The 27,509-nt window shown below is 38.9% G+C and overlaps 1 protein-coding gene across 9 annotated transcripts in view; it reads left to right on the forward strand.

The window, feature by feature from the left end:
• Positions 1-27,509, forward strand: part of LOC118258840 (neurabin-1-like) — a 122,727-nt gene that overhangs the window by 55,145 nt on the left and 40,073 nt on the right. For 3 of the 9 annotated variants that reach the window (XM_035567935.2, XM_035567965.2, XM_035567944.2), the window contains exons 7-13: positions 10,351-10,500; positions 11,385-11,498; positions 15,576-15,739; positions 17,230-17,363; positions 19,045-19,158; positions 23,212-23,327; positions 25,102-26,929. In XM_035567935.2, coding sequence (XP_035423828.1) covers positions 25,325-26,929 — 1,605 coding nt within the window. In that variant the 5' untranslated portion in view covers positions 10,351-10,500; positions 11,385-11,498; positions 15,576-15,739; ... (2 more) ...; positions 23,212-23,327; positions 25,102-25,324. Of the gene's footprint in view, positions 1-679; positions 754-7,736; positions 7,924-10,350; positions 10,501-11,384; positions 11,499-15,575; positions 15,740-17,229; positions 17,364-19,044; positions 19,159-23,211; positions 23,328-24,421; positions 24,700-25,101; positions 26,930-27,509 lie in introns of those variants that run through there. The other 6 variants (XM_035567925.2, XM_035567960.2, XM_035567971.2 and 3 more) reach the window with 4 other exon arrangements.

Below are 27,509 nucleotides of genomic sequence, written 5' to 3' on the forward strand. Positions count from 1 at the left end.
TACTCTTGAAAACAGTCTGATATGGCAGTATATATAACTTGCAAGAGTGTGGCATCGTAGGTTTTGCAGAATATATTCAGCATTTCTGACCAGTTATATACATAGCTAACTCACACTCATTATTTTTAAGGACGAGGTCCATTCTACAGAACCTTAGCCTAACCAGAAATGTTACCCACGTGATGTTTGCTTAGGTCTGTTAGCTCATCACAGGTAGTGTGTCTTGGCTTCCTTTTTTAACTTCTATCTATAATTCCTTTCTTAAGTTCTTTTAGTATTGGAGTGAATCACAGATTTTATTTCTTTCTGCAGCATCTCAGATTTTGTTTCCAAAGTCAGGAGATGTGTTCAATTTGCATTTACTTCAGACTCCCCTCCATGAGTCTCTTGTTTCTTGCAGCTTAACATTAAAGTTCTTTTTCACCTCTCCAAAAGCCATATTGGTCCAGATCAAAAGTTTGTGTTAGCCTATTATCTTGTGATTGTCTGTTGTGAGCAGCAAATGCCTGGGGAAAAATGAAACAGGAATGCTTTGACTATCAACCAAGAGTATTTTAGATAATTTCCAATTTACTTACTATTTACTTTTTCATTTTGATTCACCCAACTGGAAATATATGTTCTACCAGACTGAGTTTCAGGAACAAAATTTAATTTAGTTCCCTTTCTTCCGCTTTAGATGTCCTATTTGCATGAGGAGGATACCATAAAGAGGCATAGTCACAGATAAATTCAAACCAAGATAGCGTATAGGTAAGAGACGAATGTTCAAGAACTAGTGTTTTTTATCTTGTCAAACTGTGCACTGAGATTAATCTTTAACTTTTTATAATTCTATGACGCATGTTGGATTATGACTCAATGATGACGTTTGAACTATCCATACAGTGCAAGCTTGAAGTCCACTGTATAAGAGAAGTTAAATATAATGAAAGAAACAAACAACAACAAAAAAGTCTCCAAGAGGTCCCCTTTTCATATTGTAATGTGCAGTAATGACACAAGAAAAGTAATGAATAGAATGGCACAGCGAGAAGACCAAGTGGGTATTTTGGTTAGTTCCTGGTACAACTAAGGAAACCACAAAACCACATCAATCCCTAGTCTGTTTAACCAGTTACAACAGAAAACAGTGGTTTTGTTTCTAGAACTGCAAACCACTAGAATAAAGAAGGTTTAGCTTATTCTCAGGAATTAACGTAGATTTCTTTCAAAATTCTTTTGGTATTTAAAACTAACATGTCATAGTACAGTGCTTGGTTGTGACATGAGGCAAGCCATCCAACCACTGGTATCATGTATACCACATGAACTTATTCCAACTATTTTCTAATTTTTCCAGATGGAGTAAAATTGCTTGATTGATTCAAGAATAACCACATCTCCTAGCCATATTTTATGTCATACTGCAAAGAGAAAAAGACAGTTATCATTGTATTTAATAGTCAGGTTTTATTTTCATTATCAACCGTTTCACAAAATAAACAATGAGTAATACAATTTGAGGAAAAAAAGTTGTTCTTGGCCGTTCTAAAGTGATTCTGTATAGCTGGGCCTGATAACTACAGACAACACCGTTTTCTTTGCGTAAGCATTATACTATGACTTTATTGATATGATTCTTACTCGGCAGCACCTATGTGCAGCAGACACAACCAAACATGCTTCTGCCCCACTGGTTTGGAACAGTGCTGAGATCAGTAGCCAGTATTTCAGCCAAGTGCTTGAGGGATCTCAAATTTGGTGGTTGGGTCTGGCTGTCCTCATGAATGACAGTGCTGACCCAGGAGGGGCCCTGAGAGCTTTCTTAGTGGTTTCCACAAATCTGCTTCTCAAAGCAGATATGCAAGATGTTGAAGGATCCTCTAATATCCCTATAGTAGGACAGATATGCTCCATTTCTTGGAGTCATTGGAGGACTATAAATCAAAAGCAGGGATGGCGCGTTTAGAAAGTCAGCCTTACACCAGTACTGGTCTCTCCGTGTTCAGTTCTATTGGCTTCTGGGTGTACAACAGTGGAGCTGTAAAAACAGCTGCAGCACAGCCAAGAATCCAGGAACATAGCTGGAAATGTTTTTGGCTTCTGAAAACATCTGAACCTTGCGAGTATAATTAGATCTTTCTGCAAATGGAAAGCTGAAGAATGGCATTTTTCTTTGACGCAGTTCATAGTCGAACCACTCCTAGTTGTAAGTATAGCAGTATTTTAAATCAGTCACTGCTCTCTTTAAGCTGGAAATAACCTAGAAGCACATCAGTGTTTGACATCTATAGCTGTAACAAAATGGCTGAATGGTTAGCATTCTTCCTGCCACAGATCCCGTCTGTTCTTTTTCCATCTGCCCATAAAAGTAAAGGTTATCTAGAAATTAGCTCACATGTTACCGCATAAGAACAGTAATTTATTGACCAAATATCTGTCAGGAACTGGGATTTTTTTCTGTTTATAAATCTTTTAATAATATAATAAGCAGAGCAAATGTATGTTTATGATCCAGATATGTGACAAAACCAATACTTTTTCATATATTCATGATTCAGAAAAGAGAAAAATGAGGAAAACCAACATTAAGATAACCAAATCCAGAAAGATACTGACGAGTATCAGAAAGCTTTAATAATGGTAGGAGACTGATACTGAAATATCTAGGTCCCTCAACTTTTCCAAAGGATCTGTAAGTATTTGATACAATACAATAATTTAATTCTGAGATTTGTTTATTTAGCAGGTGATTGTCTAAAGTGCTGGCAGTCTGAAGCATGACTACAACCTGTATTGACAATGTACTCAAAGCTAGTCCTCCATTTGGATGTGATTCCTAGGGAAACAGATAGATCTCATATGACATTCCAGCTATCTTATTACACTCTCTTAAACTGTTTCCTCTTGATGACTGCTTGGTGAGAAATATTTTTGAAGTCTTCTGTTATTCATCACTAGAGTAGATGATAGCTTAATGTATTCATTGTTCAAGGTGTCGTTGTGTCGTGTTATTGTATCAGGACTTTGCGTGGTAGAAATGGTCAAAATGTGTTAATCCTTCTCCTCTTTCCTTTCATAAGAATTCAAATAGTCTCCTGTTAACAAAACAATGTCTTCCAAAGAATAAAGACAATTTTAGAAGAATGAAAAATAGCATTCCTAGTCTAAGTGTCTAAATATATAACTTTTAACTTAGAGTATTTAAGTTATATAAGTTAAAAAGGAAAAGAAAATCACTCCTATTTTCTGAACAATTTTATGGGCAATTTTTAATAAAGAAAGAGTTTTCAGGAAGGTCTCTTTATAAGATGTTCTAATGAAGTGTTATATTCCATCTCTTAAGTAATAATTTGTAGAATTGGCTTTTGCTAAGTATTTTTACACTACTGACATCAATGGTCGAGTCTTTAACCATTGAACTTTTAATATTGCTGTAGGTACGTTATTTTAAAGTAATTCTAAAAGTCACAAAAGAAAAACATTAATACTATTAAATGCCGCTAGTGTACTAGAGATACTGAAAAACGTATCTCTTAAAATATTGACCTTTAAAAAGCCAAAATGAGGCTTCCTTTCAAGGACTTTATTTTTGAATTGTGAAGAACTTACGCAGTTTTTTTGTGAACTAAAACCTGTTATGAATGCTGGGGGGGGTGGGGTTTTGTTGTTGTTTTTAATCAAGCAGAATTGATGATTTACTAAGCATACGAGCCTATTTCTAGCTTTCTTGTTAGATGCAGTTCTGGAACTCCATGACAAGGCTATTCAAGAAACACGTGATAGGCATTTAGCTTCCTGAAATGTGCAGCATGTGAGATGAACCAAGGCGCAATAATTGCAGTGCTTCCCAGGTCTTTTCATTTGAAGACTTCCAATGCCTGTTGTGGCAGATTTCAGCTTGGCAGTTTTCAACATCTGCTGGAATAGCTGTTTCATCTCTCTTCATTGGATGTGCTTCCTTCCCTTTAGATCTAGTTTAAGTCTGGCCCTGAAACTCCCCAGATCTTTCTTTACTCTGTTGCTATCTGTTTGCAAGTTTCTGCAGTACCTGGCTTAAAGGAGAAAAATATATCTTGGGAAACAAAGACTTTTACTTTAGTATGGTTTTGCTTTAGCCTGCATCATGCTAGACCACTAGATGGCTTTTTTTGTGATGGGAAGGCAATCAATTCCAGATTTACTGGTGTGCCTGTCCCCAGCCCCAGTGAAGCACCCTACTGACAGAGCAGCCTGGGCTGTTGCACCTGGGTCTCAAAGGACTCCAGTGTCTTGTCACCCTTCCTGAAGCTCCACCTGCTACTGTTGTGCAGAAGGGGAACCATAAAGGGGATCTGACCCAGAGCCACAGGATGTACATGCTCTCCCTTCCTCAGGATATCAGCAAGCATATGTTTTCCAGATCTCAGTCTCTTAACATGCTCTTATGTCACTTTGTCTCCTCAGCGACATGGTAGCAGCAAGATCTGTGCAGATTCCAGGCACCTTAGCTGGTACAGCAGGTCTGCAGACCTCAGTGAAATAATCAAAAGTATATTCTAAATTTCCATATTCCCATTTTGCTGCTACTATTGAGCATTTTTTTTAGTTTGCCGGAATTCCCCCATCCTTCATTTGCCTTTTTCTCCTCATTAAAATATTTTTGACAGCTACAGTTACTGCTTTTCTTCTATCATATAAATTACTGGTGTCGCATCTTTTACCCAAAATGGTGGGTGACACTTCCTTCTATAATCTCTAATTGTTTCTGAAAGCTGACTCTCATCATCTTCATCAGGTGGTCCTTTGTATTCTTAGTCCACTTGGTAGAATTGGTTTCCTTGGCACAGCCATTTACTTAGCATATCCATTTTATTGCTCAGATAAATCTATTTAAATGTTAATAAGCCTCACTCCTCCTACCACCCAGCTCAGACATCCACAGTGTATTTTCCAGTGCCAGTGGGTGTCTCAAAAGAAATTAACCCATTGACTTAAGATAATACAAAATGAAATGACTAGCTTGGTTACACTTCACATTCCATAAAAAGAATGCAGAAATCTTTTCTTTCGTGCTCAGTATCCGTGCATCCCATCAGTGTTATTCAGCATCCTGGAGCTGTTTGGAAAAGAGGTTGTGCTGGTTGCCTCCTACTCAGATGTAAAGATATTTAATTGAATTCAGTCTCTCTCATCAAATATCAGCTGTTCTGAAGATTTATTTTTGTATGGCTGTGCGTTGCGTAAAGCTTAACTGGCTTTTTACACAGCTCAACAGTGTTATCGTATGGCCATCATGAAATGAGTTGGAATTACATTTCTCATCTCCTAGGCCAATTTATTGCACTACGTGGGAGAGTTTCTAATCTCAGTTATACTAAAATCAATTATAACTCTGGATATTTGCCAGCACAAGATCAGATTCTGACTCATTCTTTTGTGCTTTCCCTCCTCATTTCCTTTTCATTATGAAACTTTGTGTCATAGTCAGAAATTGGTTATAGAATGATATAATTTTGCTAATGTGTTTTGTATTTGGAAACTTGTATTCAGAGCAAAGTTAGTTCTTCTATAATTGCGCGTGCATACTTGTGTTCAATGTGTGCTGAATACTCACATTGTAAGCCATAAAGGCCTGGTTAGATCTGTGTTAAACTGGAGCCATCTTAAATTCCTTTTAATTATTAACACAAATAATTGATTCTAAAATCCACTGCCCCATAAGGAGTATGCTATAACAAGTTGCTCTGGTTTGAGGGGGAATCTCCTCCCCTTTACTGTATATTATGCTGACTTACCAGTGTAATTAAAAAAAAAAAAAAAAAGGAGAGAAAGAAGTCACAAAGGGTATAAGTCACTGTGAGAAATTTTCAGCATTTTGATCAACAAACTTAGCTTCCAGGCATTTTGGTGCATTTTCTTCCAAAGGCATCCACCAAACCTTCTGATCAATTAAGTCCACTTACCTCTTACTTTAAAAGCTTGTTTGTCATTTAATAAGTGAATAGATGTTTTAAACGGATTTCTAAATGGGGATCATTTTCCTTTGCAAGTTAGGAACAAAATTAGAATTAGAATACAATTAGCTAGTTGTGAGTTTTTCACCTTGTTCTTTAACCTGGCCTTTTTACAGAAGCTACTAGTGGCAACCTGAGTAATGGAGTACATGGAGTCGTTTTCCTCCACCTTGCACCCCTCCCTGTTTCCAGGAATCAGTCACTTTTTCTTTTCAAATTTAAAAGGTAGCTGCAGCAATTCACACACTGTTCAGAAGCTTGAAAACAAGCTAAGCCCAGCCTTCCCAAATTGGGCTAAATATTGCTCTCATTTACACCCTAAAAATCAACATGAATGATGTAGGAAAATAAGCTATCAACTGCAATCACTCTGTGACTAATCTATTTGCTTTAATATACTGTGTCCACGCATTTTCCTTGTCTTTCATTTGCTTCCACTTTGTATCAAATTTGTGAGGAGAACACATAGATGTCTACCTACTGCATTGAGGCTTCACAATGCTGCTAATTTTCCCAGTACTTTTCAGTGAAACAGCTGGAACAGACTGTTACATTCAGCCTGCAATTCAATTTGAACCCGTGATGTGTCTGGCTAAATCAGCGAGCAGATGTAAAATTATATTTTTCCTTAGGAGGGGGGTACTTTGCAGGGATAGCAGGGGACAGAGATGAGTGCTACTCTTCAAGAGATAAACATAGGGCTCCCAGACCTTCAAAGAATGATGTTATCCTGGAGGAAATCTCACAGAGTTCTCTTTAGTGGAATATCTCTTTCTGGAGTCTCTTGTGGAACATATTATTTTACAGCTACAATACTTAGTTTAGGGAGCAAAATCACAATTCTTCTTTCTTGGAAATGAAAAACTAAACTACTGCCATTTTAGTGCAATGCTGCGATGTTCCAGCTACTCAAAACACACCAGGGGCTGGGCACCTTGGGGAGAAAGGTACAGTCGAGCTCCCAGACACAAGTGGAATGCTGTGATTCTAATATATGCCAGCGGGCAAAGTAGAGAGAAGAAGCAGTATGTGTTGAAAATGGAAATAATTTCCTCGTAGATAGTCCTGAAAAGCAGGGACCTTGTTCAAGCTGGTCAAATATTTGCTATCAGAACTGTTCTTCGGTGACAGATTACTCTTGTTAGTCTTTTTTCTCTATTTTTTTTAAATGTATCTGTCATCTTTGGAAAACTGAGTTTTCATTATTAAAAAAAAATCTTACAGACAAAAAAGGTTTTAAGTAAAAGCTGAAAACCATCCAAAATTTTCGCTGTGAAAATAAAAGCCTTTTTTGTTTATATTTAGTCCTTGCCTTCTTTACCACTCACCAGCCAGTCTTTAGAGTTATTAACAAATAGAAACCTTTGTTAGAAATTAGTTCTGGTTGAAAATACATCACAAGAACCTGCCTAAAGGCAGAGACTATCTAACAAATATTTTCCTTTTCATTTTTTATTATTTTATTCTTTCATCACTTTGCAGTGAAGTTTTTATTTATTGAGCAAGTATTCAAAACATTGAGCAAATGCTGAGTAGAGTTATTACTTGAAAACAGTTCATGAACTTTGCATCTTTATGTGAACATCAGTTCCCCACAAAACAAACAGAAGAGGAAAAAAGAAACTGCACTAGCTTCTATTATTATTCCACTCCTGTTTTATAAATTATGCGTACTGTTACAGCACCTCAGAAGACCCAGCGTAACAAGTAAACAGAATAAAATGATAATCTCTGCCTTGGGGTTTATGATCTTCATAGAACTTTACTGGCTGAAGCGGACAAGCTCCTCCACACTGCACCTTTGAGATCCAAGCCATCTCCAAGCTGAGCGCTGCATCGCTGAGGTTGATGCCTTGCTGTGTTGAGTTAGTAAGTCCTGCTGAGAGGCACCAAACACTGCTGCAGCAACAACCCTGAGTGAGCACATCTTCCTGCAGCCCTTCAAGTGAGCTCCTAGCTATGCAGGAGAGACAACGTAGGCATATACTGGCTATAAAATGTGAGCCAGTAGTCAAAGACATAAACAGTTAATGAACAAAGAGAGAAGGCAAAACGAGCCAGCCTTAATAGCCAAGCTGCTATCCAGTTTCTGCAGGCACTACCATTACAAGGAAGTTCAAAGAAGCCATTTCAGAAAACAAGGTGATTCTTTTTTTTTTTTTTGGATGCCTGCAAGGAGATCTTATAAAGTATATGGAGAAGTAAAATAGAGTGCATAAATGTGCTTCCTTGAAAATTAATCATTATGTGATGGAGACCACAATCCAGTCAATTGTAGTCTTCAGTGAAAGACTGTAATTTTAGGAGAGTAACACTCTGGACATGAGAACAGATAGTTTATGTCTGAAATCATGGAGAACACTGGCCTGGAGAACATGAGGGCCTTGGTCAAAGAAACAGGTTGGGAAAATGACCCTTGCAGCAGCTTTCTGAATGTACTGAGTGGGGCAAACCTACATTTGTTGAAGGTGGAGAAGAGGATTTGGCATTAACTGGCAAGTGAGAAGATCAGACATGATCAATGGGTTTTATCAGTGAGTTTGCAGTATTTTAGACCCGTTAAGAAAAAAGAGTGTACTGCAGCTGCACTGGCTTTGGCTCACCTGCCTGGTTAGATCAGGCATATGAATACTTTGCCTAACAGGAATGCAACAAAACAGCCAAAACATACCCTATATTTTTTGTCCTGATTTTTCTGCAGTATGCATCAGCTTGGTTGTATATATTACAGAAAGGAAATGCTTTTTCAGGATTTCAGAAAAGAACAGGGCAGGACTTTAAAGATAGGTTAAGTACCAAGATGAGGGTGAGATTACATGTTTAGGTTGTTTGTAATGCATAAATATATTCTAGTATCACACAAATCCAAAATGTAAAGAGGTAGTTTTGTTTTGTTTTGTTTTTGTTTGTTTGCTGTTGTTGTTTTTGTTCTTTCCCAGGCAAACCTCCTGTGGATGTCAGTGACACTTTTGGGGTAAAAATATTCAAGGTTTAACCTATGTTAAATTGTACAAATGATGCAAATGCTTCTGTCATGTTTTCCATAGCAGTCATATGTTATTTCAAGTAACATAATTTGGGAAGGAAGGAATACAAAATTTATCTACATATATTTGTAAATATGAAGCAAATTGAATTCATACAGGAATATTTATAATACATATTTGATTTATAGCAAGCAAATTCTGTTTATAGATAATGCATCTAAGTGGATGTTTTAAAAGTCCAATTTAAGAAAAAATGCTCTTATAGCTGCTGCCCTTAATAAACCTGCATTTAAAGTTTTTAAATATTGACAATGATAAAGCTAATTTACAATTAAAAGTTAATTTACACATTTTGTAGGCCTGTGACTTTTCCAAACAAGATGTTAGGTACTTTTCAAACAGGGAATGCCAACACTTTTAGTTGTGTAAAAATATAAGTAAGTTAGTTCTCTTTGGGCAATCATTACACACTTTTAATATGAGGTAGAAAAATATATTCTTTCTTGGAAAACATTTATGATGAGTAGGGCGTATGACCAGTGAGGAATAGACTATCAGACTTAAATGTAATACTGATAAATTCTGTACTGTGTGTGAAGTAAGGAGTTATGCTAATGCATACTAACATAAAATGAGTTTAGTCAAGCTTTCTTTTAAGCAGCTTGAAAATACTTATCACTATATGGAAATATGTGTAATTTCCATATGCAAATTTTTTTATTAAAAAGCTCAAGTCTCCCTTCTGTAATTGGCCTTGGCCATCAAGCAATCTGCTAACAATGAATTTCATCTCTTTTTATAGCACATCTGCTAGTAGTAGATGACAGTCAATTGGCAGAACTGATATCCCAAGCACTGGCACAAAATCAACTTTTTTTTTTCCCTTGATTTCATTCATTTCCTGCCAGCTGAAAATCACAGCCTCCCAAAAATGGTATCAGTTCATACTGGCTCTCAGAACAGAGTGGCATTACTGTAGTTTAAGAAGATGAAGGCATTTTGAAGTGAACTAATAGGATTTGTTAGCAAAGGAATGAACAGATTACTTACTAATGTTTCTGTGCACAATCTGGGAATTTTCTGCTCTTTAAATTAGGATATATCTGCTAATATACATCTCTCTAGGCAATTTAAATGCAAAACTTGCTTAAAGAAGAAGACATTTCAGGGACATGGTTGAGAGGTTGTTGCATATTCCCTCCCCTGATAAAATGTGAAAATAATCTGGTCCTGCAACATTCTTGCTGAAATGGCAACTTTCTCTTTTGCACCAGCCATTCTAAAAGTCATAGAAATCATTTCTAAGTTTGACAAGACAGAGGGCAGGGAAAGTAACAAAGAAGCTGAGCTAGCCAAATAATATGTCTGTTTACTCCCTTGTACAGAGAGTTCAGCAATGAGCAACATGAGTTTTCTTATTAAGGAGACTGGATGCAAAGACAAGAGACATCCACACTCCCTCAGAACTCCAAGCACAGTTGTTCTCCATTCCCTGGGGCACTGAAGCAAAGTATTTTTGTGCTGCCATGACACAGGTACTTCAGATACACACAGATGATATATACTACTGGCATCCCTGCCAAGATGAAGGGTTCCTGGGTAGCTCCAGTGCTATATTATAACTGAAGACCATGTCTTTGTGCTAATTCCCATCTCCCACTCCAAATCCCAACAGAATATTGTGTTTTGGAACAAGTGTGAAAGTGTGGAACAAGTATTGAAGATGTTGATAATTAAGTTTCTCCTCTAAAAAATGGATGTGAATTGTACTAAGTACATTTAAGACAATTTGAGAATATTTTTTTTTTCATTAACATAAGTTTTCCTAACAAGACAGAGTTCCCAAAATGTCAACATAATTAAAATATCTAAGACAATACAATTTAAAAAGATATAACTGAGGACCTAATTTGTACCAGTGCAAATGTCTAGGAATGCTTCAGTTTTCTTCCCAAAATGGATTTTCCTTTCTGCAGGTGGACTTGGAGGCTGCTTGTTCACCATTCAGATAAAAACTTAAATATATTTGTTTTGTTTTGTTTTAATGAGAATATGGTATACTGATGGATGCAGCCTAGGTTTCCTTGAAAACAAGCAGATCATACAGCTAACAGCAATGATTGTAAAATGTTCATTTCAAAAAAATAACTTCACAAGAAATTTAACTAATACTATTTTAGTATTATTTCTCCATCTAGTATTTATAAAAAATACTTCTATTTTTAATAAGTAGTAAGATGTAAAAAAAATACACAACCTACTACTCTTTTTCTTTTACAAAATTGTCCAGCATTTACTAATGTTATTTTAGTGAGAGTAACATTCACAGATATCACTCTGTTGTTCTTAGAGTATTGTACATTGACAGAGCAGTTTAGATATAATGTTTTACTTCAAATGTTGTTTTATTTCTTCATAGAATAAGGTGTTAATCAGCCTGTTGGCAACTGTGATAAAGAAGCCCTCACTTGGTCTGTTTCTTCACCTGCAAAGCACATATGTTACTGGCAAGGCAAATGCTGTTCATTGGAAGGTAACTCCAACCTAAGTCTTCTATCTCTTGCTTCTGTTAACATCAAACTAAACAAGCTTGCAAGTTCTGCCTTCGATTAATCTGTATGTCCTAAAACACTAGAGTCACAGACAGAGGGCCAAACTGATGTCTTTGCACCATGCACTAAGTAGTGCCTTCCCTCTCCTGTCGTCTGACTGAGGTCATGGGCTGGTATATGCAAGGTACTATTCAATGTCAACAAGAATGTCAAAATCTAGCTGTTGTTTATGATGTTTGTCTTCAGATTACAGGCATTCCTCCTCAGTCAAACATGATGATTTTTATGTGAATCCACTCCTTTATCTCATCTTAATCTCTGTCTGAACAGGCTGCAGATTATTTCCAACAGGAGCATATTTGCAAGGATTCACAGGCTAAGGCTATCCAGCCATAAACTCTGACTGCTTTGCATTGGGTCTGGCTCCGTGTTTGCACCTACATGCACTTCTGGTTGTAGCTCACAAAAACTTTCTTTGTTGAGTATTTGATCAAACATAGGGCTGAATTTTACCTCAACTCATTCATTCTAATCCCAGGTGGTTTTCCTAACCCAGCGTGTATTTTGTATTTGAAGCACAGACTTTCAAAAACCCAAGGAGTGAAGGAACACCAGAATAGCTCTATGAGATCATCCCAGGATCCTGGCTCCAACAATAGCCAGTAGTAGATGACCCATATCCTGTTTCTGATGATATCCAACAGAGGCAGAGGCCTGCGGAATAGTGTAAGAGGAAAGCAGACACATAGCAATAGATGCATCACTGCAAAGACTACTTTTGCATCATTCTCAGAAAGTGCAAGACTTCATAGATTATAAAACAGATTCTTAAGTCATTGGTGGTAGTTACAAATGCTATAGAGAAAAGCAAAAAATAGTAGTGGATTTTTCATTCTCTGTAAAGAGCAGTGCTAAATACGTCTTCATACATAATAAAGTCTTCTCAGCTCTAGGTCCAGGAAATTCCTCTGGATAAATATTGGAATTGTTACTATTTGACTCTTCCTTAGCCTTGAAAATACTTTAGTGTCTCAGGCCAGCCACTGAATTATTTCCAAGAGGCTAATGGGCACATTTAATTTCAATATTCAAAACTCATCTTCTCTCTTACTCTTATGATATTAGATGACATCTTTAAAAAAAAAAGGGGAAAAAAAGCCAAAACCAGAACTGGAACTGAACTCCTTTTGTGACCTATCATTCCAGGACAGAGCAGAAGTAAGTAACAAGTGCAGAGGAATTTTCCGCATCTGTTGCTGAATTATCTGCCGTTGGCAGGTGCAGAAATACTTAAAATGTACCTACAGAGTAGAGAACCTGGATGAAGTCATGAACACCTGTCGATCCCTTTATTGCAAAGCACTCCAAATTTTTGTTGCATCTTTTGGTGCAACTTAGTTCAGAAGTTCAAATATAGAATGCCACAGTTCTTATATTTCTGTTCAGGTAATCTTACATCTAATAAACCTGGAATGAGACTATCTTGACACTAATCAGATCAAAGAGAGGTGACTACATATTAGGTTGTTTATGCAAAGTAATCTGTCTTATGTTAGAAGCATTAAGCTTGTGTATTTCAGAAGTAATACAGGGACAGGAAGATCATTTTTCATTTCATCCATGATATGTTGATTTGACATTCAGGGAAGAAAAGCATGGAAACTATGATAGAACAGATGAAGATATTACAAGATTAGCTTGAAATGGCTTCTGAATACCTCTATCATAAACCTATGGTAAAATATTACCTGTAATAGGAGATCTATTACCCATAGTGTGCTTGGAAAGTATGAGTCTGATTTACATTCATTTTTAAGGACGTTCTAATAACATTTGAGCTGACCTGAATTGTAGACACACTAACCCAAACAAGTTTAACAGATGGTATGATGATGACCTCACATTGTGGTCTAGACAGGCTAATGAAATGGCTGCATAACAGAAGGAAACCTCCAAAATTGGATAAAATACAGTTTTTGGTGAAGATAAAAATGAAGCTATGGGTTGCATAGTAAATTTACACAGTACATCAAAGCGTGTTCCGTAGAACGACTATTTTCATTGAGATGTGATGAGACCACTTTGATGGCTGTACCTGCTGGGTAAAACAGAGGGTTGGAATAGGTTTTCAGGCTTAGTATCTACACAAACATTGAATCTGCTCCTTAGACTGGGGACTCTGTAAGCCCAGAAAAAACAAGCCAGATATACCTGTTGGCTTTAAATCAAGTCTGTGTCTAAGCGCTTTCTTTTGCAGGGATATTTTCCAAAACTGTTTTTCCAAAATGATATCAGGAATAGAAATAACTGCCATGGGAAGCTGGTAATTTTTCAGTGATTAAAGTTTTTCTTAACAGTCAACCATCAAAAAATTCATCTGGTTCTGAATTGAAAGTTTCTTATTTTGTGTCTCCAATTAATTTTGAAATAAGAAGAAAAGAGTGTTCTGATTATTTTTGTCCTGATACCTAGCTGATTGCATGAAGCTCAAGAAGGTGCAGAAAACATAACAAAGGCCACAGCTGTGGTTGATTATAGTTTTTTCTTATGAACATCATCACCTCAAATGGGTGACTAAGTATTTTTGCACTGATTTGAAAGGGTTTTGAGTCACAGTATCTTATTTTGAAGAGGCAGTGACTTAAAGAATTCTTCATATTATATTTTTTTTTTTAGTTTCAGAATGTGAACAGTTTGCAGAATGTAAAGTCTTTGTGGCTCACAGAGGAGCCCTATTACATGGTGAGGCCAAATCTGAAGAGTCTAATTCTAGCAGAGTTAATGTGCTCACATTTGGAACATCTGTAAAGTCTAATGTGAACTGAATGTTAAGTAAAAGCAACTTCATTTGTTAGTAGAGCGTGGCGTATTGCCATATATGCAACTTCTTTTCCACATCACATGCTTTTTGTATATTTCACACATGCTTCAAAGATTCTATTTTTGGAATAGTTTTTAAGGGGTTTGCTATGTTTATGGAACTGATTCTTGTATCTTTCCTGAAAACCTGGGTTGTTAGACCCTTGTGTTCAAAGCTCTCACAACATAGAAAAAAGATCAAACCAATGAAAGTAAAATGATCCAGAAATTGCCCTGCATAAGTTTTATTTGTTTAAAATTCTTACTTTAGGCTGTACTGAGAAGCCTGTCAGGCCAGAAAATAAATGCTGAAAATTAGCAGTAAGAACAAAATCTCCCATTTCTCAAAGACTTAAAGCACAAGTAGACATGTTATTGGTCTTTTATAACTGCAAAGCTAAAAGTTGCTAGTCTACATCTCAGAAGTAATTTTGGGAAGAAATTTAGGTGCTTGGGAGCAAGAAAGATTTTTCTGACTATTTCTGATATTAGGAAATTGGCAGCTGCTTAAAAAAGCTCAGTGGTTTGGAATGTCAGCCCATGAACTGGGGAGAGACTCATTGGAAAGGTTCACGGCCAGAATCATCCAGTGTACGTCCATACTGTTAAAACAGGCCAACCAAATGCACACCAGCTTGTTTTGTGATCTGGAAATGGGACAGATGAGCTGCAAGCACACAAGGACTCGCTTTTTGCTGGTGGGTCTAAGTGTTGAGATAGACACTTCCAAAATCTCACTAGGAATCACATCTTTGGAAAGATGTGATTACAAACACAGCATAATTTACTTTGCCAGCATGCTTTGCCACAGCGCTATGATCTCCATCTGTCTGCTGTTTGGTATGTGAATACATAGCTACAGCTATAGGCATAATAAATACATCAGGGCTAAGTTGTGCCTCAAGGCAAATGTTCTGTTGATTTTACTGTCCTTCCTGTTACGTCTTGCGATGTTTTGCTGTGCTCATCCACTCGCCCCATAAGACATCCATGTGAGCAGCTCTATGGTTTTATTTTCATGTTTAAAACAAGTTGCTCTAATCAGCTTTTCTGTAACTTAAACTGCAGTTGTTATGATCATATTAAAGTATTACTTTTCAGGCTCAGCCATGCTGTAAGTGTATGATTAGAGGCTTAAACTTCAGTGTGGAGCAAGTCTATAATGAAAGCAAAGTTCTCTTTCATTTCCTATGATTCAGCGTACTTGACAATCGCCCAGTTTTACTTCCCATGCTGTTACATTTGAGACTTGGCCTCCTGAGCGCCAGTGGAGCACTGCTACCTCGCCAGCTCATCGTTCCCGATTGCATAAGTGATGGCAAACCACTCGCCTGCTGCTGGCTTGGAGGCAAAGATATATCGAGTGAGTATGTGGGGTCATTGTTAAACAGACCCAAACCTCACCAGAAGCACATTTATTTCAGGGGGAAGGTGATTTTTCAATGATTTCAGTGTACTTTGGATTAATCCCTGAGACACTTGCCTTGTTTAATGCCTTAGTGGAAAATCTTCAGGATCGTGATGTAAGGGTATACCAAAAGCTGGGACAGAATCTTTTGAAGGTAATAAATTGTTTATGGCCAATAATAGTACTATATTGTTGCCTGACTAAAGATGAAGAAACAAATATTTCATCCCTTACAGGGGTACATCCCCATTGGCTTTTACTGTAAGAATGTGGCCTGTATATTTAGAAAATAATATTAAGAATGTTATAGGATTGATCTTCAAACAGTTTGTTTCTAGAGTACGTTTAATATAAGGGTCCCTTAGTTTTGTAGTTAATTGTTAATGGTATTTCCTAAATTATAAGCCACTGTGAATAGCTTCTCATACTTCTGTTCCAAAAATAAGTGCAAAATAAGCCAGCAGCTTTGCAGTCATAAAACCTAGGAACATAATTCTAAAGTAGCTCCAGCTGTGAAGTCTAGGAAATCAGCCAGGCTGGTTTCAGCTCCTGTTAGATTAGAAATTTGACCTACCAATAAAAGGAATGGACACTTTGTTTATCTTCCCAGAGGGTACTGATATACATCTTAAATGTGTCTGATTGAATCAATATACTGTCAAGGTGAATCCCGTAGCGGTAGCGTTGCAATGCTGATAATCCACCAGCAGATAATGAAATTCTTAGAACGATTCTAAGAGTGACACTTGAATACAAACACATATCAAAAGTTTTTAAATTAGATAATATTTTTGAACAGGTGGCTGGCATATCTTTCTTCAGTCCAGAAGGAGGTAATGCCTCCTATTCACCAGGCATTGAAGAGGAAATTAATCTCCTACAAAGTATTTTTTTCAGTCATAGTTTATAAGAGTAGTGTGAGGCTCTGTGATTGTTTCTGATAGATTACTTGTTTGCTTGGATTTCTGGAATGTGGATTTCCTTTTTCTACTTGCTTGTTGTAGTTATAGTAGGAAAGACTTCAGTCATAAGATTGTTATTTCTTGGTACATCTGGACAATATATTATTGGATTCAAAAGCTAAATTAAAAATGAAGAAAAATACAGTTCAGTTCAAGTGAAACAGATTTTTTTGCTTTTTTCTAAAAAAAATCAGCTTGTCTTAATGCAAAATATTTTCTTTACAATTATTTTGCCCTCTAAAATATTTTTAAATGAGAACTTTCTTTTCAAAAGATAAACTGAATGTTTTTATTTGAGAGCATTGAAATAAGCCCTAATTACTGGGGCTCGTTATGTTTTGGTTTGTTAATATATTTTTACCTTTAAAGCTATTTTACAGATTCACAGATTTGGAAAATACTTACAATTTCTCTGAAAATGGTGATGTGAATTTAGTATTTGCATAAATGCCTTTCTTTAATGTATTTTCCTTACATTTCCAGCATAATTGCAGATGCATCTGGTGGTGAGCAACCGATTCCTATTTTCTGTCTACATAAGGCTTGCAAATGGCATGTTTTATAGTATGATGCAAGGAACCATCATGAATATTGTCCTGGGTATCAAAATTAATCAGGTATCAGATTAAAGTTATTTTCTCTTTGTTTTGTAATTTATACTGTATACATAAATTCTACTTTCTGTTTTATTTCCGTCTTTTAATTTTAATTTGCACAATTAACCCTCACAGAATTCAGCCTTACATATCTAAGAAACTAGCTGAATTTTTGAACCTGAATTTACTTCATAGTTTTCTTCTGTTTTTGTAACCTTGTTGGTTTGCTGTGGTTTTTTGATTGTTTGTTTAATATTCTAAACCTAGATGATGTCAGGGAGCTCTTGTACTGATGGAATTTCAAAATACTGCCTTATTTATTTGAAATTATAGGTAATTCAAGGAAACAACTTACCTATGTGTAAGATTGTACTTCTCCCTTCTCCATTTTCTAATATAACTATTAGTTCGGTAAAAAAATAAGCAATTAGAATGTTTTTGGTTTGCATTGGTTTAGCTTTATATTCTAATCTAAACATAATCTCTGTATACATGTCTCTTTACCGTCAGATTTTTAAAAAAACTAGGGAATTTGAATATTAAAATTAAGATACTTCTAAGGACTAACTGTCAAAAGATTTAAGGTTTTCTCATAACTCAGAAATACATTCCTAAGCATGTTTTTATATATTCATAAATATATATAACTGTGATACAGACCTTTTTATAGAGTGAGTTCTTAAGCATACTATGAAACAACATACATTTTATTGAATTTTTTTAATGCACATAGCTGTGTATGGACATGAAATATTTCATATGATTCTCATGGGCTTCCTGATTATAATTAAGACAGAGATTACACTTTTATTGTATAGAAACATTTTGGGTTTTGTATTAAAACTGCTTGGTTGGGCAGAAACGAACACATCTAAATGAGAAATTGTGCTGTGAACTCGAGAATTAAAGAAGCTGTTTATCCTCCCAACGTGTGTCTCTTGGTTGACTGATTTCTGCTTTTAAAAAGATACAACTTCAAAATGAGGCTTTTCTTCTGACTGATATGTTCATCAGCTTTCTGTCTTGTGTGGCTTGTATGGGATTCTCCAGTGGCTTATAAGGAGTGATCTCTTACTGTAACCTTTCCCTTGACTGATCTTACAAGTTCTTTCTTCCTCTTTTCTGTGGCTGCCTATTTTTGCAAAACTTGTAGGAGCATAATTATTGTTGGAAACTCTCAGCCTGTGTCAAATCTGGTTGAACCAGTTGGTCAGTTTTCAAAAGTCCTTGCAGAGTAGGAGACACTCAGAAACAGGCAGACATTGTGACAGCAAAAGCTTTCTTGCATTGGAAATCAGTAAAATCAACAATAACCACAAACTTTATTTGTTAAATTCCTGTAAATTCTATAAAACTATGTCACCAGCACTCCAGTTATCAGGCTGAAAAATGCACTGAGGAACTTTTTTGTTCCAACAGCTTTTACTGGCATCGCTCTTATTAAGACCTCCTGCCTTCTTGTCACACTAACATCTGCTTATTACGTTTGAGGAAACCAGTATGTTCTCAAACCACTGTTTCACAGAATTCTACATTGTCATTTCTTCCCACCCCCACTTCATTTTCTGTCATGAGTTTGCCACTGTGGCAAGTGGCTCTGGGGGTTTGGACACTTCAGGAATGGGGCTTGTCATAAGCATTTTCTGTTCAGCCTTCCTGGCAATAAAGACTTTTTATTTATTTGTTTGTTTATTTAATGCAGCTTTGAAATTCAACTGCCGGTATTTTACCTTGAGGCTCAGAAGAGTCTGGAGACTCAGGACTTAAGAGATTCTTCGAATGTTTTCTGCAGTGTGCTCTGGAGCTGTAGTGTAAGGTAATGTTAGCTTGCAAAAATTGTTAGTAACGTGCTGGCAGGCCAGCAGCGCTCAATGCAGGTTTCAGTGATGTTCCATCAACCTTCATTTAACGTTTGTGGTTCTGTGGCCAGAATATTTGGTCAGGGTATTAATTCACAGGATTTCTGGGGAGCAGCATGGTGGGTGGGCTGTAGAAGAAAGACAGAACTAGTTATTAATTGGCTTTACCCTTCTGTAGACAGCCCTATCCTTGAAGGACCTAGCTCTTAGTGAGCAAGCAGAAACGAAAGTACTGATTTATGAAAATTAATCCAGCAAGATAGGCACTGATGTGTATTATTCAACAGAATTGCCCCTCCCTAGAGCTTTGCATGACAGACGCGTTTGGGAATGAGAGAGGGCAGCCCTGCTATGGGGTGGCAGAACCTCACTGGAGCTTCTTTGCTTCTAAAATTCCACTTCTTATCCCATGTTTAGAGTTTGTTGAGGCTGAAATACTACTGCAATGACAACCAGGCAAGCTGAGTACTTCAGTAGTGAGTATTAACACCTTGTTAATAGTGTCAGTACTCAATACTCAGAGTAATAGTTTTCTAACTTGTTTGCTTGCAACAATATATTTTTTTACTTACTTGCAATAATAATAATAAAAGGCTTCTTAGGGTTTGTACTATAGCCCATTTTTTCTTGATCATAATGTGAGCTACAGGATTTGTATTTCATAGCGGACCTATAAAATAGCCGTAAGCACAGTTCTTTCTTTTTGTTTATAATTTGGCTCAGGTGACAGCTGAATACAAGGAATGGGAGAATGCGGAAGACTCAGAGGTGACAACAGAAGGGGAAGCAAAGAATAAAGCAGCAGGATTACAGTACTGTTGTTAGCCATTTCAGATTGAATTATTGTATTTTTACCAACTGCTTCTTGAATATACTGGGGAGCAGCTTAAGGGAGGAGAAACAAAACCTGGAGCAGGAACTAACTTACCCCAAACACTGTGGTTCTAGCTTTAGAAATGAAAATAAGTATTGAACATATATGTCATCATATACAATAGCAAAGACAAATAGTGGTGTTGCAGGCTTCCTCTGTGGCGCTGCTGGCATGCAGTAAAGTAATTGTCACGTTATACACAGCAATTCGAATGAAACTGAGTCAAACCTAATTAGCTCCTGTCTTTAGAGCATTTCTTCATCTGCAACACTTGTAATCTTTAGGGTCCTGCTGTGCAGCTGCAATGTTCTACACAAGATGCAAGCTGCTAGGGGAATCCCATTCCAAAATGTGGTCTAGTTTACCATAACATACTGTAACTTTTACACTACTGGTGGTCTGTTTTTTTTTGTGTGTTTTGTTTTGTTTTGTTTTTTGTACCTTGCTTTTCTCTACCGTTTATATCTTTACAACCTTATTTTATGTGGTACTGTATGGCAGACTAGCTGGTCCACCTCCTTAACGTTGGAGATGTCCTTTATCTATTTGACTGTATCTAGTCCCTGAGCTTCTTTATTGCAGATTTTTGTCCCATATCTCTCATATGTCCCATATCATATGTCTGCAGTCATTGCCTCACTGCCTTCACAAAAAGACTTGTCTCCTCATCTGCTCTGATTTTTTTTTGCTTCTCCTTTTATTGAGCAGATGACATTGACCATTAAATGCCATTTTGGACTTTAGTTCTGTTTTATTTTTTGAAGGAGTGATATGAAATAATAAGTTTAAAAAACTAATTTATTAGTTTTGTATTTTACACAATTAGTCTTATAAAATTGCAGGTAACTTTCTTCTAATGACAGACATCACAAAATTGTCCTTCAAACTTTTAGGCTGTTCTTCAAACTCAGAATTACTGTTCAACTTATACCAAGTATGACTGAAACATTTCCAGGTCATTCTAATTACTCCTAAATGATAGAAAAATATTTTCTTTCAAAAAACAACTTCAAAAACCTACAGAAATACTTGTGAAGCTCCGAGTGCTTAATTAATCCTTCTATTCCTGGCTTTTTGCAAAAGTTTAAAATGAACACTTAGGTGTTCTACTTAAAACTGCTGATGAAACTAATGTTACACAGATTAAATACTTATTTGGTGAGATTGCAGTTCAGATCACATGATAAAACTAATATGTGGTTAAAGCAGATAACTTCAACTAAGTAAAAGTTCAGAGTATTAACTTTTACTTAATGCTGAAGACATGGTTTTGTCTCATGCAGGCTTCTTCAGCTCAGTTGATCCCTGGCTTTAACAATATTAAACTTTTACCCTGACAGCTGAGCTGTGCTTTTCCTGTGAGGCACTCACTCCATATCAACAGTGTTCCGCCCTGTCAGTTATAGGGATCAATAAAGTGGCAAAGAGAAAGGGAGTCTTACAACCCAGCCCCTCACCAGTGCCGCTTGCTCAAGATTATCAGTTTCTGTAAAACTTAAAACCAACATTTTCCTGAGTTGGTTAAAGTATCTTCATGGTGTGATGACCAGTTTCAAACTTCTAGTAGCCACCTTCTCTAGAATCAGTGGTTTTTCCTTCCACTCCTTGTGCTTGTATGGAGTCTCATTAAGGTTAGAATGGGCCTAAGAGGAGAAATTTATGATCTCATCAGTTAGAATATATTCAGGTTGGTTGGTTGTTTTTTTGTTTTTGTTTTTTGTTTTTTTTTTTTTAAGAAAAGCCATTTCTAATTTTAAAAACTAAGAGTAGAAAGCTTATCAGTTTCCAAGCTGCTTTGCATTTTGTCTTTGGTGTAGAACATGTGCTTAATGGTTTGTTTTGTTCATCTTGAATGAACAGCAGCAATTGAATCCTCCAGTATCTATACATATTAACCCAGACCACTAAATACGTGCCACATTTTAGCTACTCCCGAGAGTCTTTTTCCCTGTTCAATTCTGTTTTAGACACTCTTTTGATGTTCTCGTGGGGAATGCCAGTTGTTCCTTTGCCAACATTACCCTCAAACCATAAGCACAGGCATGTATGTCCAGTAGGAAAGGGGTTTTGAAATAGTTAACCAAGACAGGAATAGTCATGAGAACATTATTCCATTCAGAAGACACTTCATCATTCTCTGATGACCATTGAAACAGCTTCCTTCTTCATGATATGCCTTTGTAATCAGAGCGAATACTGCAATAAACTGTACCTCATTGGCAGTTTGATCAACTGTGTTTGCAGAAGTGCCCTAAATTTTCTTTTTGTCTCGGAAACAGTTTCCTCTTTGTCTTCATTTGATTCATGAGTTCATATACTGCAGCATTGATTTCTTTTCCCCAAGAAGATTTTGAGTAGCCAATGTCCGCCTTGAAACTATTTTTTTTTAATAGGCTCAGATGACAAAATGTAAATGCTTCTTGCTCAGTGCAGACCATTTGCTTACTCACCATTGTTTCACCATCTTTCAAGGAAGCCTCTACAGGCTGAATCTGTAAGATACTCTTCCTGGGTTATTGCATTTTGAGCTATGATGAAATCCCAAACTACTTCACCTTCCCAGACTTCTTGCTCAAATTCCAGAGCTCTTTATCTTGAATTCTTCTGATCTTGTTAATCATTGTTTCTGTGAACAGTTCTATTATTTCCTTCATATCACTTAACCTAGAATACAGTTCAGAGTCTTTCCTCTCTGAAAAATAATCGACCCCGATAAATATTGTCCCTTCAACCAGCATGGCTAACCAAAATAACCTCTATGTATAGAATGGGATTTTATTTTTTTTAAAGACATCTTTGATGCAATTAAATTTGTGTCCATGATCTGTATTTAGAATTCTTGCTTTCTCAAGCACAGGAGAATTCAAAACAGGAGAGTATTTTCCTGCTCCAGCCTCCTTTAGCCAGCACCCAATACAAAGGCCTCTCACTTCCCTGGGCAGTTAGAGCTGCTTTGGGCTTTGCTGTTTTGTTGTTCCTGAGCTCTGCCTTTGTTTTTCTTTGAACTGCCGCCTACATCCTGGCAGACTCCCTAAGCAGTACACAGAAAGGTCTTCACCCAGCGATCAGACTGCAGAGCAACCTTGCATTTACCTTTGTTTTGTGTAAAGAACATTTCCTTTGTATTCTCTTACAGCCCTGTGTATTGAAAGATGGTGCTTAAGCCTTGCATTATTTCAACCCAACCTACAAACCTTATGAAAAACTAACTCAGGAACACGTGGGAGAAAGATCAATGCTACTTTGTCCTAGGTAAGACCTATGTATTCTCAAACTAAGAAACATGTGTCACTGTTAGATTGAAACTATTGAAATTAAAATGTTATTTAAAGCATTTCCAAGTGTATCTAAGACTGCTACAGGCAGGTCTTGGTGAAATGCCATTGTCCCAACAACATTTGAAAACAGAGAAGAAAGTCTCAAGAATTTCATCCCTGCTTTGTGTTAGAGGAAATGAAGCATTAGAAAAAGTCTGGGAGACTGAATAACTGGTAGCTACCAGATGAAATGAAATGTCACTTTGGCTCTTCTAAAATGCATCACTAAAATTTTTGTTCCATTGGAAATTCACAGTTAGTTGAATTTGGAATGAAGAATTTCAAATTTTGGACTTTCCCACAGGGCAAGAATACAGAATACAGTTAAATTTCTTTTCCTTTTAATACTTCATGTCAGTTATTGATTGATTCCAGGTACTCTGTTTCTTTCCTTTAGTGCTGTCTTAATTATTTTGTGTGATTTATGTATGTGCCAAGCAGGCAGTAGGTACTGGTGAGTAATCCAAGTTCTGTCTCTTGCTGTGCGCAGACAGGCTGAAGCCGGTGGTTTTTTATTTGGACTACCAAGCAGGAGAGCTGGATGTACGCAACAGTTGGACCTGGTGCTTAGGGATGCAGTTTAGTGGGTGACCTTGGAAGTAGGGTGATAGTTGGACCGGATGATCTTGGAGGTCTTTTCCAACCCTAATGATTCTATGATTAGTACTGCCCGAGGCTACCGACGACGGGCATCCATCCTTTCCAGAGCCCTCGGAAGCTGCTGCGGGGGGCAGGCGGGGGGACAGGCACACCTCCCGTCACCTCACCGCCCGGTACCGGCGGCAGGTGCCCGCGGAGCCCCGAGGGCCTTGGGAAGGGCTAACGTAGCACGACTTTTAGAAGGAAGGGAGGAAAAACCCGGAATAGTTGGCATTCCCTTCGCTTCCGCCTCGCAGCGCCCGCCGCCCCAGCTGCCGGGACTCGCCCTCACGAGCCGGGGCCGCGGCAGCCCCGCGTGTGCCCGAGCAGCCCCGGCGGCACCCCGAGGCCGGCGCGGCGCGGTAGGGCCGGGCGCTGCCCTCAGGCCCGGGCGCGCCCCCCGTCCCCTCTCCCCCCCACACGCGCTGAGAGGAACGGGGGCGCGCCCGCCGCTCCCTCTCCTTTGTGTGAGAGCGCGCGGGCGGGCCCGACACACAGCGCGGAGGAGGGCGCTGAGCGGCGGGAGAGGAGGCAGCGAGCGGGGGCCGGAAGGTGGAGTGAGGAGCCGGGAGCGCGGGGCGGCGGCGGCCGGCGATGGCGTGGTGCGGGCGGCCACTGGGCGGCCAGCGGCGCTGAGGGGAAGGAGCCGGCGGGACCCCCGCCCCCAGGTAGGCTGGCTCGGAAAGTTTGGGGCGAGGTGCTGGGGCGGGGGGAGCCGCGGCTCGGGGCCGAAACTCGCCGCTCCTTCCCTCCCTGCCTCCCTTCCGGGCTGCCCGCGGGCACCGGGGCCCCTCCGCCTCGCCTCGGCCCGGCCCGGGCCCGGCCGGGCGGCAGGAAGGGCCGGGCGGACAAGGCCCGGCCGTTGGCGGCCGTTGGCGGTCGTGAGGGCAGCCCGGCGCTGCCGCGTCCCCCCCCAGCGGGCAGTGGGGCACACACAATGGGCTCCGGCCCTCGGCGGCCGCCGGGGGTGCTCCCGCCGCCCTCCCCGCCCCGCGGAGCGGCAAGTTTGGGATTCGTGTCACATGCGCTGCCAGGTCCCGAGTTAATTAAAACTCTGTGTGTCCCTGCAGATGGCTTTCAGGACACCGGGATCCGCGGAGCTGCCAGCCGGTGTGGCCGTTTGTGCGTTGTGATTTCTTGCTCACGCAGCCCGGCTCGATGTGAGCGTGGAGGCTCGCTGGGTGGCCGCCTTCCAGATCTTCCGTAGGAGCCACACTGCCTGGTGTCGGAAGCTTTGTGCCCCTGAGGTTTCCTTCCCGTTCTCCAGGAGTCAAGGGAGCTCTGTCTCTGACAATGATGAAAACCGAGGGCAAAGGGGAAAGGACTTTAAGAAGTGCTTCTCCACACCGCAATGCCTATAAATCTGACTTCCATGCTATCAAATGCTCTTTTGATGGAGTAAACAATCCTGAAAACACTTCCAACAAAACAGGCTTGCAACAGAAGCTGAGCGCCTCTTCCAATGGCGGGGGAAATGACCCACACAGTAGAGGGAGGGCTGCCACTTACGGCAATAGGGTTCACAAGATCAAAAATATGTTTCTGCAAATGGGAGGCTCTGCTTCCACACCCTCTTGTGAAAGCAGTCCACCTGCTGAGACCAAATTAATCAGCCGGACCACAGCAGCTGAATATGGACCTTCTCCAGGTAGCCCATCTTTCCTCACTGTCCAAAAAAATAATCTCCACAATACAAGTACCAGCCCCAACAGCAGTCCTGTGGATTCGTTGTCTGTGCCTTCTACTGCCGACAAGGTCACCCGTAGCAATGACGAGGCAGACCTGGACAAAGTTGCCCTGGCAGAAAAGTTTTCGGAGACGAGGAAGCTATTTGAGAGAAATATAAAACAGCGAAGCTCAGTGGACAGATATTCTCCCAGCAAATGTGAAAAAAATGAAGATAAGAGGAGACATGGCTCTGCTTCTGATTGCAGCAGCGTGGGGGACCACTTCAGTTTTAATACTGAAGTCAGTCCTCCAGCTGCGCTGGAGAAAGTTGAAAATCAAGGTAATGAGTTGAGGCAGCAACATACCAATAATGCTTCCAAATCCTCCTTCCTGAATGCAGGACCCATTTCCAGGAGGCTTGAAAGCTTCCTGGGTGACAGTGATACTGAAGAATCCAAAGAAATTTCCAAAAATGATAGTCCGAATCAGGACCATTTGAGAGAACCCTGTGGTTTGGATTCATCTGCTGCTGTTGAAAAATGTCCAGAGAAGACTGCGTCCACCAAAGTGCCTGTGACCATCAGAGATGAGCTGAGTGAGGTACTTGAAAAAGATAAGAAAGAGCAACTGGTGCTTGAGAGAAGCCTGCAGGATATGAGCAGCGTACCTGGTCAGGAGGCAAAGTGGAGAACAGAGACTGTTTTCTCATGGGTTTCCCCCATAGAGGGGACTTGTGTGGAGCTGGCTGTGCAAGATGAAACCTCAGGGCATGAGAAAGAAGGTTTGGAGAAAGATCATGTTCATGAGGATCAGCTGCTCAAATACCAAGCACAGGAAGGGAAAAGGAGTGACTATTCTGTGGAGGTAGTAGAAGAGTTTGCAGAAAACAGTGAGACCAATCAGGAAGAAGTGAGAGATGGGATGTCTGGGAAGGATGGTTCAGTTACACAAGGTCAGGGTGTTCTAGAGCGGGAAGGGGATCCTGAAGAAGATGAGGAACACGCAGTAGAAAAGCAGAGGGAGAACTTCAGCGCTTTTGGAATAGAGAATGCAGCTTTTGATGATGATAGGGGCACAGAGCCAGAAAACCAAGGGCCTGAAGGCAAAGAAATTTTGGAGGGAGAGGAGGAGTATATGTACGACAGTGAATATGAGGAATTTCCTGGACTTTCTGAAGAGGAAGATCCTGAGCCAGACCGAAAAGTCAAGTTCTCAACAGCTCCTATCAAGGTAAGGGTTTTTTGTTTTGTTTTGTTTTGTTTTGTTGTTTTTCATTGTTTTGCAATCAAAAATAGATAGGAATTACATTTTTGAAGTGTTTTTTTTTTTGTGTGTGTGTGATTCTTTTCCCCAAAGTTCTAACAGCACCTTAGAAAGTGTGGCTTTATGGCTTTTACTTAGAATTGCTTGTTTTTTTGAACAAGAGAAAAGTTGAAGTTAGTCACGAGTGACTTCTAAATCCCAGAAGCTTCATTAATAGTATAGAAAGATGTGTGAGATTTCACTTGCTTACTGGGCATTTTTAGGAATGCTAACTTTTAGGAACATATACAGACACGTGACCCTTAATACTTGCTTTCATTTGTCCGCAGTTGTGGCATTGCATTAGGAAAGACTTCGTCAGTATTACTTTGTGTGCAAAAGTTTTTCTTAAAAAAAATAAACCTTCAGATTCAATTTCAGGTATTTTCAGACTTAATTGTGAGAAAATATCAAATGTCTGGTTCCTGTTATTTAAGATTATAGAATTTTCTGTAATATATATTATGTAATATATATAATACGTTATAACATAGTGTTTATATTGGTG

The sequence above is a fragment of the Cygnus atratus genome, chromosome 6 (assembly GCF_013377495.2).
Source record: "Cygnus atratus isolate AKBS03 ecotype Queensland, Australia chromosome 6, CAtr_DNAZoo_HiC_assembly, whole genome shotgun sequence".
NCBI classification, from domain to species: Eukaryota; Metazoa; Chordata; class Aves; order Anseriformes; family Anatidae; genus Cygnus; species Cygnus atratus.